Genomic DNA, 19,684 nt, shown 5'->3' with positions numbered 1-19,684 from the left:
AGTAAAAGGTTGTGAGGTAAGTCCTGATTTCAACACGAAGAATTATCTCAAGAGTTTTACAGGCGTTACAATAAGAATGCTATCTTTTCTAGGTACCTGGAGGTGGAGAGTAGTGGCCATCGGAATGAAGTGCGTTTTCACTATCGATCTGGCAGCCACCAGTCCCACACAGAGGTGTTTCCATATGCTTTGGCTGATGGCCAGTGGCATCGAGTTGCCTTGGTCATTAGTGCATCCCACTTGATTTTATATGTGGACTGTAACAAGTAAGTAAATGAGGAAAGTGGATAGAGTTGGAATGCTCATTCTGCATGGTGAGTTGTAGGTAATTGCACTGCACTGAACCCAAGACTAATAGCCATTGGCATTGATGACAAATGGGCAATTTGATCAATTTTATAACCTATTTTACAGTCATTGATTAAACATGCACATTATTACTAGAGATTACTCATTTTCTCCTAAAATGGACAATTCCACATAGATCTAAATGACACGAATAAGTTCAAATTATCCCATAGCCAAAGTGAATGCAGATGGCTCACAGCAGTCAACCTCATCTCCACGGTATATACTAAAGTATTCACAAAAGCGTCTGTTTAATAAGTGAGTGAAAGGCATCCCACATGAGGAAATGGGATATCCTTGCAGCTTTTTTTTGTTTAATTTTGAGATGCAGAATGCAGGGAGGGCTCATTTCTTGCCCATCCTTAGCTGCCCTAAGAAGCTTCTCCTCGACCTCTGCTGTCTTTGTGCTGATAAGGTTGCCATGGTGGTGTTAAGACTTTGAGCCAGGAATGGCAGTATATGTCCATGCCAGGTTGGTATGTGACCTGGAGGCCACCATGGTTACTTGATCTTGCTGTTGTTCCTTTTCCTTCTTAGTGGTAGAAGTTGGGGGCTGGGAAGTTCTTCTTGAAGTAAGCTTGATGAATTAGCTCAATGGTTATAACCAAATTTCAATTATTAAAAGCATTCTAAAAATATATGAAAAATTAAACTATGGCCTTCCTCTAGAATTCTCAATTTTTATGAAAAGCTTTTAGTCATATTCATCATTCAAAATGTCATCCTGTCAAAGGCGCTAGCCTAGTTCCTGCCATCTGTAATATTTTGCCTGATTTAACAGCTCAGAAGTGGTGAGACATTCTAAAACTTAAAAGCGGTTCTTAGAATTTTGTAATGTGACATCAGTTTTTGAAGAAGGGCTTGAAAATGTGGGCCTTTTCACATGGAACAAAGAAGAAACAAAAAGCATCTAATAGAGTTTTTAACGTTTTAAAATTATGAAAGCCTTTGAGAGATTAAAAGGTGAATTTTTTCCGCTGCTTGGAGATTCAGGATTAATGGGGTGTAAACTCAAGGAGGGTGAACCTCCTCAGAGGATTCAACTCTTTTGCTGCAGTGGAAACCTTGTAGACAGGTTTACATCAACTACCCTTGAGGTTATGGTGTCAGAACGGGAGAAGCCCCAAGGAAACTTAACCCCCCCTCCCCCTCCTCCAAACTAAGATTGAACAAACAGGGAGGAAGTTAGAAGAAATTTTTCACAAAGGGTATGGAGGGACAAATTTTCATCTTCATGGCATGGCCAGTACTGGAACATTGGATAGGGGGTGGTATAATAGTGGTAATATTACTGGATTAGTAATCCAGAGAACCAGACTAAAGCTCTGCAGATATGAGTTCAAATCCCACTCTGGCAGCTGAAGGCATTTAAATTCAGTTAGTTAATAAAACTGGAATGAAATACTAGTCTCATTAATAATGATGATAGTGTTTTGAGGGGTGTGTTGTAGTCTGTACAAGCCTTTGGAGCATAGGGCTCACTGCTGCCCAGTTAACCATGACCTTAGTCTCAGGTTTGAGATCTTGGTCTTCAAATACTCTTTTCTTTAGAAAAAAATATATAATTATATAAGGCTTTGATGAGAGCACTTCTGAAGCACTATTATATATAACCTTATGTCAGGTCAGCCATGATCTTATCAAATGGCGGAGCAGGAAGAAGGGCCGAATGGCCTACTCCTGCTCCTAAGTCCTACGTCCTTATAAAACTATTGGATTGTTGTAAAAACCCATCAGTTTCACAAGTGCCCTTCAAGGGAGGAAATCTGCCATCATTCCCTGGTCTGGCATACGTGTGACTCTACACCAATGTGGTATACCCCCTGAAAGTTAATCCCGAGTAAGCAACTCAATTTCAAGGGCAGTTAGGGATGGGCAGTGAATGCTGGCCTTGCCAGTGATGCCAACATCCCCAAAAAACGAATAAGAAAACAGTAGTGGTTAGTCCACCTGTTACAGAATCTGCTTGATTTTCATTCCACTGATTTCCATGGAATCAGAGCCAGACCAATTCTGTAGCGGGTGGGAGATTTGCTGCACCGGATTACTGCCCATGAATGTTTTTTTCTGAAGAATCTATGGAGGCAAAGAATAACATCGCTTAAAAGGGAAATGGATAAATGTGGGTAAAGGAAAAATGAGAAAGCTTATGGGGAAATGGTGGGAAAATGAGATTGGAGTAGGTAGCTTCATGGGAAGATCCAGCATGGATACAGGTCTGATCTGGTAAATGGTTCCATCCACTGTTGCATGTTTCATGATTGTGAGTCATTAGTAATAGTTGTGAACTATTTATTACATTTTGTGGATTATTTTGGTGAAAGGGTGAAAACAGGCACTAAGTGGGTGCTGTGCTAATAGGCTATGCCAGTTTGGAAATCTGATTTCAACACACAATTTTGGCCCTAATTGCTGATTACCATAATTTAAACTTTCTGGGGATGCTAAAACAGACAATCGCAGCACCCAAGCGCTGATTAAGAGCAAATTTTGTGGAGCAGCATCTGTGGACTGCACACATTGATATCCATTGAAGGTGTGCAGTGCACTGGCTGATGCACACCAGCACAATTCAGGATGACTCAAGGATTGGGGGAGAAGGTGCACGGGTTTTCCAGTGCAGCACTGAAGGAGGTCCAGAGGAGGTGGGCTGTCTACAGAGTGGGGGAAGGATTCTACTTCACTCTGCTGTCCCTCCTTTCTGCAGTATCTGGTGCTACTCTGCCTGGCCTCATGTTCTCCTCTCATTTCTCATCCAGACCAAAGGGGAACCCAAGCAAAATGACCCTAACCAAGCACTCCCATTCTCCTGGTGACTCCTATAAGGTGTCCAATAAGTATGTAGCAAAGCATTTAGACTTCTTAGGTGAAGTCTTCAGAGAATTTCTGGAATAAATGCTGATAGAGTGTTGGTGAAATCTTGACAAAGTGTCCCAGAAAGACTCCTGATGTGTTTCAAACCTCCAACAGCAAGTAATAAACCTTTAAGTAGTGCTCAAAATACTCAGCAACATCTTGATTACTCCTATTCAGCTGGTTGTTGTTCGGAGAGGGCATTAGTTCAAGAACTAGTTGCCAAAATCCATACATGCTGGCAGACAACTTAATTGACAAGCAGTCTCTTAACAGTCCTCCGGGTGCTCGTTCCTAACCTGTGCTTCAAACTCCTTTACCAAGGTGGTGTTGTGAGCTACACTGGCTTTCCAGCTCAAATACCCACCTTGACCACCTTGTAGGCTCTTCAGTATCTAAGTTATCTGGGGAAAATCACCCCCTTAATGAAAGCCATCTCACATAAAAATCAATTCTCTTAGCCATTAGACTCACCAGGATTCACAAATCACTCTAGTGATGCATTATATTTGGACATCTTGGTTTTTTATTGTCTGTAGGATTTATGAACGAGTTATTGAAAGGCCGAGTATGGACATTCCAACTGGCTCAACATTTTGGTTAGGACAAAGGAACAATGTTCATGGCCTTTTCAAGGTGAGTGTGTGTCATAATATTATAACTGCTATATTCTTAAATTTTAAATGAGTATTAAAATACATTTTTATTAATAGATAAAAATCTATTGTTTGAAAATATATATCTCTATTCTGAATCATATTTGCATAGAAGATATTGAGCTTTGAAAGCTGTTAACGTTATATGTTTTTGTCCTGTTCTCAAAAACATATGCTTCAGAACTAGTATCAATAAACTATATGGTTCATCATGCAACCAGGCCAGAAATCGAAGTTGCATTTACACTGCAGCTACTCTCCCAGCCAGGTAGAACTCTGTTTGCATTGCTTGCTTTCCTTGGCTGGCACTCTAGTTTCCAGAAAAGAGCTCTGGGGATGCCCAGATACATGCATAGGCAGAACACCTTCCAAATAGTTAGACTTCTATATCTTTAGAGAGCTTGGGTGCTCGATTCCCTGCTCCCCATGCACTTTAAGTGAGGCCAGGCAGATTCAATAAAAAGTCCAACAGTCTCTTGAGTGTTGAACTGAATTTAAACCCATGGCAACTCAAAGCAGTGTGAGATCCATGCTTACATTTCAAAGTTTAGCATGAGTGCAAGGCCCAAAACCACTTTGTATTGACATTTAGGGTAAAGTACAAATGCACCCTCAGGCTAATCTGAAATGGACTGGTTTGCACGTGGCCTGAGAAAGCCAAATTTTGTCTTGGATTGTGTCAGATTTGTACTTTGCTAAGATTGGCGCTAACTAAATGTTTTACTTTGTCAATAATGAGGAAATAGGAACTTAGTGGGATTTGTTTATCATTGTTGATCTGGGAATCTGAATCAAGAGCACCTTTCCCATCCTAACACTTCAATTTAATGACACAGTTGTTTTTGTCAACATAGCAAAACCAGAGTTTGAGGAAAATTTGTATTTGTATCTACTTTACATCACTTGTAGAACTTATGCTGAAATAAACCAGTGCCATCATGCATTTTTACAAACTCAAGCTGTAAATTCAAGAAAAGGATGAACTGCCTCCTTTGATACTTGTGGTTGACCATTTATCCAGCATAACATCAACATCAGGCCTCTGGATTCTGCACTGTGATCTGCCGTAGCCCGAACGGTGCCACAAGTGCAATGGGACCACCACAGTCTCACCTCAGTCAGTTTTTAGTTAGCCAGCTTCACCTGCCTGAAACAGATGTTAGACTCTTTATATATAAAAGCTGGATTTCTGCACTGATGATGGGACCCTGAATTTCTCCCCTACAATCTCTAACCCTTACTGGGTTAACACCAATTCATCACTCAAGTTTCGATCTCGAGTTTAAGATGAGGTGATCATTTCGAATGATTAAAATAATTCTGGACCTCAACCCAGCGGGGCAGGAGCTTCCCCTTGTCGGGCGGGGCGGGTGGGCCAGGGAGCGGCTGTGTAATGGTCTGCCACCCGCGAATGGGCCCCGACTGCGATTTCACACTGGCCGGCCAGTTAACTGCCAGCCGGCGTGAATCCCGCGCTGGACCGCTCAGCGCTGCTGAGTTCGGGGGGGGGGGGCGGGAGGAGAGCAAGCGCTTCAGTGAAAGCTCCCTGAAGGCACAGAGCTGCCTCAGGGAGCTGAGGATTTCTAACATTAAAAACAAAGGTTTTAAAATTAAGGTAAACATGCCCCCTCGTGTGGCCCTATCACATGAGCAGGGACATCTTTAAAAATGAGAGTTAAACATTTTTATTTTATCTTTAATTAACATCAAAACCTCATCCCGCCCGTGGATGAGGTTCCCTCAAATATCGAAAGGCCGCTTGGCCTTTTCGCCCGCCCGCCAAACGTAAGGTTGGACGGGCAGGGAAAAATTCACTTTAATTATTTTATTAATGGGCTTAACAGCCCTCTTAATTGTTGGCGGGCATGCTGCCAACCTGCGTGTACCCACCGACCGAAATGTCGCATGATGACCTCAGGACACTCGCCCGACATCATCGCGCGCTATTTCACGCTCATGCGTGTCGGGTGCGGGCCCGCACGCCAAGCTGACAATCCAGCCCAGGGATTTCTTTTTACTTTTGCATTGAAGTTAAAGAATGTATTTTTTTGTACAAAAGAAGTGGGAGCAGCCCTAGACTGACTCTGTAATTGAAGAATGTAATTATCTGGAGAATTGTAATAGAGCCCTTTGTGTTGATAACTCATTCTGAAAATTATTTTTTCTCTACAGGGTGTGATGCAGGATGTGCAGATTCTTGTGATGCCGCAGGGATATATTACTCAATGCCCGGACCTCAATCGAAGTATGTTTAATGATTATATTAGCTGTGTATATATATATATATATATATATATAGTGAAAAATCACAGATGAAGACATCATCAGAACGAAGGCCATCAGTGTTATGAACCTGGCCATTCTTTACTTCTCCATTAGCTGCCTGGCTTATAAAACAAAGGATGCCAAATGATTACTAAAAGCTATTTGACAGTAATGTGCACTTCAGTATGTCAGGGTAAATGTCATATTTTAATAATCCTGTTTATTTGTGGTTGGGAGGGATCAGCAATATCAAATGTTATCTTAAAAGCAAGTATATTAAGAAACAGAAAATGCAGTGTGTGTATGCAACTCCTGCAGGAGAAGTAGAAGCAGAAATTGCTGGAAAACTCAACACTCCATTCTCTGGAAGGAAACAGAGTCAATGGGCTAGACATTCAATGCCTAGTAAACATGGGGTTAGAGGCAGGAGGGGGCAGAGAAAATAGGGATTAGCCACATCAGGACAGCTCCCTGATACGTTCCTGCCACCTAGGACATTTCCCAATGGCAAGTGAGAACCTGATTGGCAGCCAGGCCAAGGAAGCGGGCAGCCACTTAAGATGATTCGAGTCCCAACTAGGGGCAATTTTATGGCTTCACCAGCATTTTGTAGCTGGTGGGACAGACCCCCTGCCATGTATGGAGGCTGCCATCTCACGGCAGCCTCTCTGTTCCATGCCCCAATAACCCGATTGCGGGCTGGAAAGCCCCACATCCATTGTCTAATCAATTCCTCTGGAGGAGTTTGCACTCTGCTCAGAGTAACCTACAATCTTCAGCCCTCGCCACTTTTCATCTTCATGAATGCCTCCCATGGCGCCTCCACGTTGAGATGGTCGCTGTAGTCACCGACCTGCCTCAAGGAGCACCAACTCTCTTGGCGGGGCTGCCAAGGTTTCAGACCAGCCAGCCCTCCGATTAATAGGATGACAAATGCAATTAGGAGATTAAGCAGCCAAATAGGAGTGCACCTCCGGGAACAGGCACCGGCAGCCAAGAGCCAGTTCAGGAACCCCAATTGATCCCAACGTCGGGGCTCTGAATGCTGTGGTAAAATCCAGCCCTTCATTTCAATCATTGTTCATCAGAGCATGAACTCTGATGCTCTGCCCAGAGATGTTGCCTGTCCCGCTGAGGGTTTCCAGAACACCCTGCTTTTATTTCAGATTTGCAGCATCGGCAACATTTTGCTTTTGAAAGCAAGAGACGAATTTATATAGCGAACAACACTCTTCATCAGAACTAGTCGGCTAGAGTCACAATTGGAGTGTTAATCTCTCCCATTCAAATGCTAAGAAACCTATCATACCTTTCCATCATTTTTGTCTTTTATTTCAGATTCCCAGTATTCATCTTTCTTAGGCTGGGATTCAGGCAGGATCTGTTGCGGGCAAGAATGGAAAATTTGGAGAGCCAGCCCAAAGTACGTTGACTGGGATTTTCCAGCCCTGTTGTGGTGGGACCTGGCATGGGGGGTGAGGCGGCCCTCCAAAATGTCTATTGACTTTTGGCGGGACTGGACCATCCCGGTGGCAGGCGGGGCTGGAAAATCCCGCCCTTTATTTTTTTACAGGATGTGGGCGTCGCTGGCTAGGCCAGCATTTATTGCCTATCCCTAATTGCCCTTGAGAAGAAGGTGGTGAGGTGCCTACTTGAACTGCTGTAGTCCATGTGGTGTAGGTACACCCACAGTGCCGATAGGGAGGGAGTTCCAGGATTTTGCCCCAGCGGCTGTGAAGGACGGCGATATAGTTCCAAGTCAGGATGGTGGACAGCTTGGAAGGGAATCTCCAGGTGGTAGTGTTCCCATGTATCTGCTGCCCTTGTGCTCCTAGATGTTAGCGATCATGGGTTTGGAAGGTGCAGTCTGGAGCTTTGGCGAGTTCCTGCAGTGCATCTTGAAGAAGGTACTCACTGCTGCCAGTGTGTGTTGGCGGTGGAGGGAGTGAATGTTTGTGGATGGGATGCCAATCAAGCAAGGTGCTTTGTGCTGGATGATGTTGAGCTTCTTGAGTGTTGTTCGAGCTGCACTCATCCAGGCAAGTGGAGAGTATTCCATCACGCTCCTGACTTGTGCTTTGTAGCTGGTGGGCAGGTTTTGGGGAATCAGGAGGCGAGTTATTCGTTGTAGGATTCCCAGCCTACCTGCTGTTGTAGCCACAGTATTTATATGGCTAGTCCAGTTCAGTTTCTGGTCAATGGTAACCCCCAGGATGTTGACAGTGGGGGATTCAGTGATGGTAATGCCATTGAACGTTAAGATTTTTATCTGTCTTGAATTTCACATTCTTGCTTTAAAAACTCAAACTCTATCATTTCAGCCTGTCCAACATGCAATGATTTCCATGGACTTGTACAGAAGATTATGGAGTTGCAAGATATTTTAGCCAAGACATCAGCAAAGGTCATTTTTTTTAAAATAGAAAGACTTTTAGATAATCAATTTCTCCGTTAGTTAATTTTTTAAAAAATGATTTAATACATTATTGCACTTCTCTGGGCACCCCAATGTGCTTCACGTTTCCTATTGTTATGTAAGCAAATATAGCAGCCACTTTGCACACAATATGAGTTCCACAGATAATGAGATGATTGACCAATTTGGGCTGCTTTTGACAGAATTGATGGAGGAATTGGCTAGGAGGCTGGAAGAAATCTCTGCTCTTCAATTAATACCAAATACACTGGATCTTGGCATAATGGAACGAACTCTTCAAAAACTGTAATAGTATTTCCACATTAAAAAGCAAGAGTATATTCTCTAGTTTATTCAGAGAGCATTATGAATTAAGAATATCACAAAACTTATTTTAGGTTTCGTTGACTGCAGTACAGTCATGTGGCTCCTTCTGAAGTATGCTGATGATATGACAATCAATATCCTTTGGGTTTCAATCACTTTCTGTTTAAGTCCTCTGACAGTAAATGAATCTGTTATCTTTTTGTTCTTGATTAAATTGTGGTTCTGAAGTCAAATTTGAAACCAATTAAAACAAAGCAAATTATGAAGTTTGACTGAAGTTTCCCATTTCCCAAGTTGTTTGGTTTAAAATGTCATGTCTTGTATCGGAAATATGAAATAATCCCTTCTGGAGTGTGGAACCACCCCTAATAGGCTTTGAGCCTGGCATCAGTTATATTGCTCAGGCCTCAGTGAGATGGACCGATCACTGTAATTACAAATGAGACTTGAGATTTTCTTTTTATTTCATTGAGAGGATGTGGGCATTCCTCACAAGGTCAGCAATTATTGCCCATCTATACTTGAATACAATTGAGTGGTATGCTGGGTCGCTTCAGAGGGCAGTTAAGAGTCAACCACATTGCTGAGGGTCTGAAGACATGTATAGACCAGAAAGGGTGAGGAAGGTATACTTGCTTTCCTGAAGGACATTAGTGAACCAGATTGGTTTTTATGACTATCCAGTAGCTCCTTGGTCACCATTATGGATAGTAGCTTTTTGATGCAGATTTTTGGAATTGATTGAATTAAAATTCCCCAGCTGCCGTGGTGGGATTTGAACTCATATTTCTGGATCATTAGTCTAGGCCTCTGGAATACTGGTCCAGCATGCTACTGTAAGCAGCACCTGGCCCTCCCCCTCCGCCCCACAGTACCTACACCACCCTCGCCCACCCCCGCTTCAGATGTTAAACAAAGCAAGTTGAGGAAATTTTGAAGCAATTTGGGATTGACCAATTTTTTGTGATCAGCTGTCCAGAAAGCTCCTCACAGTGGCAGACATGGGAAAGTCAAATTGAAGCAGTTCCTGTATCAGCTGCAGCATAAACATTCATAATGCACTTTTCAAATATTTTTAAACTAAGCTGTGCAACCATTTGAAGCTGATGTGACTAATGATAGGATTATGCATTAACACTGATTTCATCATACCTACTTGCGTTTACAAAAGTCGAGTGTTTTTACCAGACATTTACTTTTTAAGTAGCTGAAAAGAGACTTGTTGCTGAAGGTTTTTGTAATAGGCGGAGTACAAACCTGTACACAGTACAGCCCATGCTTGCAAAACATAAAAATAAAGTCTAATGCTAGATGTGATTTCATGATTGCACAGCGCTTGCCGAACAACCCTGAGTGAGCTAATAGCTACGCTAACAACCAGTTTGAGATAATAAATTGAGCCCATAACATGGCTCGTTTACTCTTGCTATAAACAACATACATTCGTAAACAAGGACCCATCCTCTACAAACAAGAGCAACGTGTTCAAGCCATGCGCCTTTTTTAAAAATTCCCCGGGAGGTTGGAGAGCCCATGGTTCACCACTGTTTTCTCCAAGGCATTGCCTCAGCCAATCAGAATCGACTTGCCAACCAATCAGCACCTTTTTCTCCTATAGTATAAATTGGTTTAATAGTTTGAAATTTGACATTCTTGTGTTTGTCCTAATAAGTTCAAGACAAAAAGATTCAGCAACATATCTCTCTTTTCGGCAGGATTCAGGTTCTATGCTACCAAGTGACTGTTTTTAAACAGCTCTGTATGTGGCAATTTTGAGTACTTTTAATTTGGCCCAGCAATGGGGCTCCATCAGAGCATAGCCTGAAATCCCAGATTACAGGAAGCAGCTTCTCTCACAGCAGTCAAAGTATTTTCTTCTTTTAAAGTAACCAGGTACTTATTTGCTATATAAAGGTTATATAAGATTATAATGAGTCTGTGAATTGAATTGTTCACACAGCTATCTTACGCTGAGGAGAAGATGAACAGTTTGGATCATTGTTACTGTGAGAAGAGCTGTAAGGTGAAAGATCGGGTCTACAGGGAATCGGTGTATTGGGCAGATGGCTGTAAGAATTGCACGTGCAAGGTACTCTGCAACACTTGCTCTTTTACCAGTGCAGATAACAGTGCTGAAAGCTAACTCTTCCTTTGTTTTATACTTTCCCAGTTTCTATGGCTCCTGAACAGCCTGTGTAGAACTGTTCTGCTTGTTATATGAGATTAAATTGAAAACGAGGCAGCATGGGGGAAATTAAATGCGTTGGAGGGAATACCTCTTCCCCCCTCCCCACCGATTTGTGGTTTTTAGCATGCCACAAAAATTTTCATTTAACACCAGTTTAAAAATGTCCCAAGATGCTTACAGCGGAGTGGAGAAAACATAGATAAAAGGAATAAAGGATTGGACAATAAATCGTGGGCTAAACGTTAGGAGAAATCTTGATCAAAAAAATGGATTTTGCAAAGAACAAAATAGAAAGGTGGAGAGGTTTAAGGAACTGGCTGAAGAGAGTTTGGACAAGATGGTGCATGTTCTGTTACCAATGATAATAAGTGAGTGGCGACCCAAAAAATGCTTGAGTTAGATGACTGAAGGATTGGAGAAGGGATATAAAGCTCCAATACAATGGACCAATGGTCTCTAGAAAGCAATTATGCTTAGCCAGCGGTGACTGCATTTTCACTGGCCTGTGACAGTGGGTTTGGACCCCGAAAACAGAAGGAAATTCTTGTTGGGCAATGGGCAGGCTTCATGACATATTTTTTCCTATATAGCCGGCACTTAGAAGAAGGAGGATTGATGGTCGGAACAGTTACCTGCCATGGCATAGCGGTAACCTATTAATCCCCTTAAAGGGTTAATTAAGGGCTTTCTCCTGATGCTGACTCGACCTGTTATCTGGTGCACGAGTTGTCAAGAGGCCGCCCATGAAACTGTGTCAGACTCCCAGCAGCATGGTGAGCAGACCTCAGAGCTGGAGGCTCCAATGTATCTGGAAGTCTCCGCTCTGAGAATTGACTGCATCTGCAGCAATGCCCATTACTGTGGAGGGCTTTTCCCCTAATCCCTGAAGGCCCTGGCCTGTCTAGCTTTGTGAATGACCAGATGTGTGTCCAGCGAACAGGAATGGAGGTGCCCTTGCGCTGCCTTACACACTTCAGTAGCGTCCACCTCTCTGCCAATCTTTCACCATTGGAAGGCCTGCTATTAGCCCTCCAGACTCGAGAGCTTGCTTGCTACCCTTAATTGGGTGGGGTTCCCAGAGTTGGCTACTCGTGGCTGCCTCCTTGAAATTCCCCCTCTACATCCCAGCACTGGCGGGTCTGGATTCCCAACTAGTCTTGTCAACTGTGGTTAAATGTATTCCTGGAGGTTTCATCACATGACTTGCCCCGCACTCTAGCCAATAGTCATTTGACACATCCATCCTTGTGATGCACTGTCTTCCTACACCAATTGGAAAACAAAGAATCATTACCCAACTGGGAGATGCTTGGCTGTCAGCCAAACAACATTTCTTCCAATTTTGTTATTTTATATCTGGTAAGGAGAAATGTTCAAAGAAAATTAGAAAATAAATCTTTTTTAATATCTCTATGACATTTCTCCAGGAGTGCCCTGGAGATTGATATTCAATTCCTGGAGACTCCAGGGAAATCCTGGAGGATTAGCAATCTGCACTTCCTCCCAACGGTGGGATTGGGAACCAGGAATCAAAATTCAGCCTCAGAGATCTATTGTGTCAGTAGACCACAACTTTATTCTAAGTACCAAAGAGTTCCATTTTCCAACAGTTACTGATCTGATGCAGCCAGGTTAACTATGCATGTCTCCAACCTAGAGCAGGTTGTGTGTCCCATCCGGACAGCAAATCTAACCCTCAACATCTGATTAACAGGAACTTTCAGAGACATGCAATGTTACCAAAATATGACCAATGCTGACTATTGTATTCATGATGACGCCATCATCTAAAGTCTGGTTCTTGTTGTTACACCTGTGGGCGAATCAGACAATTTAATTCCCAGCAGATACCTCTGACAGCACAAGTGGAATGCTTCCAGTTTCTTGATGTCTTGCTTAACCAACATCCATGTAGGGAGTAGAGGAAAAGGACGAAGATTGTAAATGCAGCAAAGGACAGGGAACTGATGTATGTCAGCAAGGGTAACAATGGGTGAATGGGATAAAATGTAAGGCAGGGTTTGGGTATCGAAACTTTTGGATTCTATGAAGTGTAAAAAGCAAGGAAACTAGAAAGCACAGTGGAGGAATCACGTCTTATATGGGATAAACTTACCGAATGAGCTTCAGCAGTGGGTGGGAAGAATATCTTCAGGGTGGGGACTGACGCAAGAAAAAATAACTGAACCAATGTCCAAGGGCCTTTCTTAAAGGAGGAAGCCTAAAGGCAGGAGTCAACAATGTTAATCCAGTTGGGGAGCCCCTATACAAACTCAGTGATTCTGCTTGGAAACATCAATAGGCAAAGGCCTATCCAAGCGTCATTTAACATTTCTTTTACAACTGCACCTGATTGCACTGGCCAATTTTGTGGATAGGGCCAGCTTTGGGTGAAATGTATTTTAGATCAGTGTTAAAATTTGCAGGAACTTGATTTATGCTTAATGTAAAATTCCCTGTTAGCTGGCTGATTTCATAAAATGGAACAAACGAATGGTTACAGCACAGAAGGGGACCATTCAGCCCATTGAGTCCATGCTGGCTCGCTGAAAGGGCAAACCAACTGGTCCCACTCCTCGGTCCTTACCTCATAGCCCTTTTCAGCTGGATTGTGTTGATAAAACCAGCACAGCCTAACTGCTCTGTGTATTGTGAGTGGGAGTTTAGGTACATCAATTAAACGCTGCCTGGGAATAATGTAGAAAAGACATCTTACTCTTAAGCCTAATAAGATAATAGCACAATGCACTGATTGGCCAGCTAGTTAAAACTAAAAGTTGGGAGGAGCTGGAAGCAAAGAGCCACTCTATAAAAAAATATTGAGGCACATTTTAGTATGCCTATAATTTCACTTTAAGTTCTGCAGGGCACAAGGCAAACGCTCATGCCAGAATTTTCCTCAAAGTTTCCGCTATAAGTTTAGACTTTCGGATGAAGTCCAAGGAAATTCCTATCAATGATTTCGAGCTCATCCTTTTTTCTTTGCTGACCTTTGCCAATATTATAGGTATGGTAATATAGACAGAGTCATTTTGAAGTATAAAGTGTGAAATCATTCCCCCTCCCTCTTTTATCTACCCAAAGTGTGAAGGGAACATTAGTAGGAAGAATTACAAAACATTAGGACTTCTGAAACAAAACAGAAAATGCTGGAAAAATTCAGCAGGTCTGACAGCGTTAGTGGAGAGAACAAAAAACAGAGTTAATGTTTTGAGTCTGCATGACTCTTCTTCAGAGCTAAAGAGAAGTAAAAATGCAATGAAATTTATTCTGTTTAAGGGAGGGGGGACAGGTGAAGCTGGATAGAAGGCCAGTGATAGTTGGAGGCAAAGGAGAGATTGTCAGAGATGTCATAGACAAAAGGACAAAGAGGTGTTAATGATAGTGGTGCTAGCTAAAGGAGGAGCTGATGGTGGCATTAAGGTCAGAAAGCAGAATGTGATAATAGCAGGACAAGGGTAAGCACTCTGGAAAGAACAACATGAACGAGTGACAGACGGTCCTGGTGGGAGTGGGGTTGGGGGAGGGGATGGTGCTGCGAAAAAAGTTTGAAAATAGGATAAAAGGTGGGGATAAAACAATGAATAAAAATAAGTTGATTAAAAAAATTTAAAAATGAAAATGAATATTGACAAAGGAGATAAAAAAGTGGGCGAGGATGGAGGAGAGAGTTCATGTCTGAACCATTTTTAAATTTTTGTTATCCACTTATTTTTATTCTTATTTATTTTCATTTTTATTCATTGTTCTAATCCCCACCTTTGATCCTATTTTCAATCCTTCTTTCCACCACTGTCCCCTCCCCCACCCCACCCTTGTGACAGGGTCATCTGTCACTCGTTCATGTTGTTCTTTCCAGAGTGCTTACCCTTGTCCTGCTATTATCACATTCTGCTTTCTGACCTTAATGCCACCATCAGCTCCTCCTCTAGCCAGTATCACTATCATTAACACCTCTTTGTCTTTTTGTCCATGACATCTCTGGCAATCTCTCCTTTGCCTCCACCTATCACTGGCCTTCTATCCAGCTTCATCTGCTTAACCCCCCCTTAAACAGTATAAATTTCATCACATTTTTACTTCTCTTTAGCTCTGAAGAAGAGCCATACAGACTTGAAACATTAACTCTATTTTTTTTCTCTCCACAGATACTGTTAGACCTGCTGAGTTTTCCAGCATTTTGTGTTTTTGTTTCAGATTTCCAGAATCCGCAGTGTTTTGTTTTTATTACAGTAGGACTTCTGTCAGTTAGATTTTACAATCATACATAATTTTTTTTGCAATATTATCAGTTCCTCAACATGTAAGGGATACATAGAAAGATTGGTATGTATAAATAGGCCAAGAATTATTATGTTTAATAATGCATTGATGTTGATGTCTAGTGAAGCGAGTCTTGAAATAACATCACAATGTTTTCCCCAGAATGGAACAGTCCAGTGCAAGAGGCTGATCTGCCCTCCTGAGAATTGTCCTCCAGGTAATGCTCCAGTGTATGTGGAAGGAAAATGCTGCAAGGAATGTCAGCGTGAGTAGCTTATGATTTTATCTATGCTTTTGTTAATGTTACGAGTCCACACTCCATTATTTCTTGAAGGGCTAAAAATCAAGATGCTGGAGCAATTTACACTTTTCACCTTTACAGATCTTTGTTTTTTTTTAAATTTGATACAATGGGTAATCATAAAGGCTGTCCCAAGACAATATCACTTCATAAACAGCAGCTACAAATGGTATCAGAGTCCACCAGAGTCTTATTTTTCCTGTTGCTTACTGGAGAATTGCATTGTTTTCCACTCCCTGCCATTCCTCAAGCTGAGCTATTTGTGAATCAAGGATGTCATTGCGCCTATGAACATTCTATAGTGCAATGTGGTGATCTATCAATGTGCTGCTAACTTTACTATTTCTAATGATTGTAAATGTTTATGTGGTTTAAGACAGACCAAGTCCAAAATCTACCGCCAAAGCGTCTGTAATCTTGAGAGACCAGGCCTCTCACTCCTACTTTCTGTGTTGCATTTGTGGGCCCCAGTTTGCTTTCCCCTATTCCTTGAGTTACACCAGTGGCACTGATATGCACCTTCTGCTTTCTGCACTTCATTTCTGACTCCCAAACTACCCTCTGGGAATAGTGATTCTTTCTCATTGTCTCCACACCCAGGGACTCTTCAGCTATTTTCACTCGCTAGCTCTACATTCTCCTCTTGTGGTACCAACAATGCAGCAAATAACTGAGCAGTCAGGAGAAAAATATCCCAAGGTGCTTTACAGAAGCAGTGATGGAGGTGTTTCCATGGGAATGAAGCTCCAGGACATGTGCAAAATCGGTTGCGGGCAGAAAAAATGGTGATGGTGAGGTTGGAAGTCACCATAAGACCCAGCAGCAGTGGAGAGGTGTATTTTGGCTGAGAACAGTTCATATCTGGCCAGGAACTAGGCTGTAGCTGAAGTTAAGAAACCATGTAGGCCAGTCACAGACACAGCAGGAAACAGTGACAGTGAGTATGGGCTATTAGCTGAGCAAAGTTACTTTATAAGTTAAGCAACTGAACAGCAACTGAGTCTTGTGGTGTAGTCCAGTGCAGAAGCATAGTCTTGATGTCCTGAGAAGTGCAAGAATTTGGAAATTTAGAAACTTGAGAAAAGATCCACTGCTACTGAGGAAAACAAAGAGCATTCACTGAATAAAGTGACTACTTAAAGAAGATCTGCATTCATATAGAGCTTTTCATAACTCTGGATATCCCAAATTGCTTTACAGACAATGAATCAGATAATAACCTGATCATCTGTTTTAGTGATGTTAGTTGAGGGATAAATATGGCCAAGACTTCTCCACTCTGCTCTTCTTTGTAATTATGCCATGGGATCCTTTACTTCCATCTGAAAAGGCAGGTGGAGTACTGCCAGAGTTACCTGTCTCAATTTGCTTTCCATTTGCATATCACTGAACTGTCTAGCTGACACTTCAGATGCGTTTTAGGAACTGGCAGATTAAAGTGTTAATTCTGGACTCCACTGTAGGATTTTTTTCTCTCAAGAGTAAAACTCTTCATCTGCTAGTGGTCCTGACACATTGACATTAATGAACATCCAGAACTGATTCACTGAATCTTCCCCAACAGTTTGCTATGGTTAAGCGCACACGATATTGGAAAAGAAACGTTAAATGAATAACATTTCATCAAGAAATGCAGGTTGTGGGCTGCAAGCAGAATAGTTGACAGGAGTCTTTAAATATAGATTTTAATCAACATAATTGAGCCCTACATATCGAAATTGCAGCTGCAATGCTCAGTAGCTATTTTGCCTCTCTCACATGGGGGAAGCTGCATAATCAGTGACTTACCATCCAGTATCATCTGTTATTGTCGGAATAATAATAAAGTGGGGTCATTTGTCAATACAATCTGCAGACCGTGTCTCAGCCAGAATAGATTGGGGTGCATCAGCCATCAACCTTTAAGCTTAGTCTGTTTCCTGCTTGACAGAACATTATTTAATAATTTGCAGGTACTTGTGAAAATAATGTAAATTGCTTTTACAACTCAAATTTGAGTGCACTCTTGAGTGAAGAACATGTGTACAGTAACTTTGTTTCTCTCTGGGGATGTTTAACTGTCCTCCAACTCCACTGGGATTCCTTCTTGTTTCTTGTGACTATTTTGTTTTATTAATAGGTCTGTATGTCAGTAATAATGTGCTTATTATAAAAAAAAACTAGTTGCCTTTGAAGAATTAGGTTTAGATTCTATTGCACTAAATTACACTGCAATTCGTGCATGTAGATAAGGAGTTGCGTTGTCTTCTCTCTTAAAGTCAGATGTTTGGGGCATTTGAATGGAGAAGGTGGCCAATATTAGTTTGGTACCTGAGGTGCCTGCATTGTCAATTTTCCTATACTTTAGGCAGTGCACCAACCTCACACCCCATTTACTCACCTGTCACCTGGCTGCAATGTATAAGAAGTAAAGGTAAATTACAATTCTACACTGTTATTTTTAAAACAAATTGTCATTAACTCCAATATGATTAAGGGCACCCTTTCCAGTTTAAAAATATTGCTGGAGATTTTCTCACGTGTTCTCCAATCAGGTGCTGTAACCTTAGCGGAAATTCCCATTTAAATGTCTATCCAGGATTTCCGCTAATCTTAAAGCTGTGAAAATCCCAAAAGAAATTTCCTGGCATATGACTTTTGAGTCGCATCAAGAAAAGCAGGGAATGTGTGGTGTCTTTAAATTTTAAGCTCCATGTGAAGCTGGGCTTATTGATTTTACAATAGAGTCAAAGCAGAAGTGGACGGGCGAATATGCTGAAATGATTAACGAAACAGTAATTTGGCAGTACATGGTGTGTTTGGTATCATCAATTACAACCTGGTTTTCACATCAAGATGATAGAACGGTACCTTGTGTTCCCAGTGAGACTGAACTGACGGATTCTAAAAATAGAAATGATAAAATGTAACTGTTTTACTCAAGGAATCCATGAGTTTTTTTTGTGCTTCTTCAATTTCAAACTTTTAGATCTCATTGGGTTTCACCTCAGTAGTAATTGTTTTCAGGAGGTTACTTATTTAAATGGACAGCCAAGGCACGCTATTTTAAAAAAGAATGTATCGTGTAACATTCATATGTACTAGTCAACCTTCCATGGCATTGCTCAGTTAGGCTGGGGAAACAATGGGGTGGAACTTGATTTAGCGCCCATTTAGTCATTTGGTAGCACAGAACTTCAGTATTGATGAAAAAAAAGACATGTCGAAGTTTTTCATCTTGCACTCTTCTGGACACTCGCAAGAATACCAACATAAGGGGAAAGCAACAATTTACAGTGTGTGTGAAGAAAGTGCTGATTGGTTGACAATAGACTCTGATTGGTAGAGGCGTGCCATGGAGAATGCACTAGTGATGGTGACTTATAATTAACTGCCAAGCGTTGTTTGAAATTTAAACCAGGTAGCTTTACCCTGATTAGTTTACCACCCAAGTATTGAGCCATAAGAATTGCCCCGCCAGTGTTTTTTTTAAAGAGTGTACAGTGCCATCCTCTAGAGAAACTTGGATACACATGCATTGCCATTATGGTGATAACCCATTGACTTCAATTGCAGCATTGGCAGCTTGAATGGCATGCTCACAGCAATCTTCATAGTCTAGCTAGTTTGTATATTTAGCTATGTATATCCCATAAAGACTTTTTTGTTTGAGATAAGACAAGTAAAATTGATCCTATTGGGTATTCAGGGTGAGCATTTAGACTGTTTTCACTTTTCATTTAAGCTACAGACCCATTGGATATCCATAAGACTGAATATCTATTCATAACTTTGCAGTCAAGTATCAAAGTTGACTGCCACCTTCCCCCAAGTTAAAACAATGAGGGCCTGGATGAGTGAAGCTCAACAACACTCAAGAAGCTCAAGGGTGTTCAGGGCAAAGCAGCCTGCAAGATTGGCACCCCATCGACAACTTAAAGATTCACTCTTTCCATCACCAGTGCGTAGTGGCGGCAGTGTGCACCATCTATAAGATGCACCCTGCAGCGACTTGTGAAGGCTCCTTTGATAGCGCCTTTAAATCCAAGGGCCAGAATTTTGACGTCAGCATGCAGGGACAGGCCTGA

At 41.8% G+C, this 19,684-nt stretch overlaps 1 protein-coding gene across 1 annotated transcript in view; it reads left to right on the top strand.

Annotated features, from left to right (window-relative positions):
* LOC121293181 (protein kinase C-binding protein NELL2-like) overlaps nt 1–19,684 on the top strand; it is a 296,910-nt gene that overhangs the window by 61,724 nt on the left and 215,502 nt on the right. Inside the window, exons 4-9 of the mRNA XM_041215961.1 lie at nt 93–266; nt 3,741–3,837; nt 6,030–6,102; nt 8,444–8,526; nt 10,826–10,954; nt 15,479–15,581. Of these exons, the coding sequence (XP_041071895.1) occupies nt 93–266; nt 3,741–3,837; nt 6,030–6,102; nt 8,444–8,526; nt 10,826–10,954; nt 15,479–15,581 (659 nt within the window). The remainder of the gene's footprint in view (nt 1–92; nt 267–3,740; nt 3,838–6,029; nt 6,103–8,443; nt 8,527–10,825; nt 10,955–15,478; nt 15,582–19,684) is intronic.

The sequence above is a fragment of the Carcharodon carcharias genome, chromosome 21 (assembly GCF_017639515.1).
Source record: "Carcharodon carcharias isolate sCarCar2 chromosome 21, sCarCar2.pri, whole genome shotgun sequence".
In the NCBI taxonomy this organism is placed as follows: domain Eukaryota; kingdom Metazoa; phylum Chordata; class Chondrichthyes; order Lamniformes; family Lamnidae; genus Carcharodon; species Carcharodon carcharias.
This window is presented reverse-complemented; position numbering and strand designations above follow the sequence as displayed.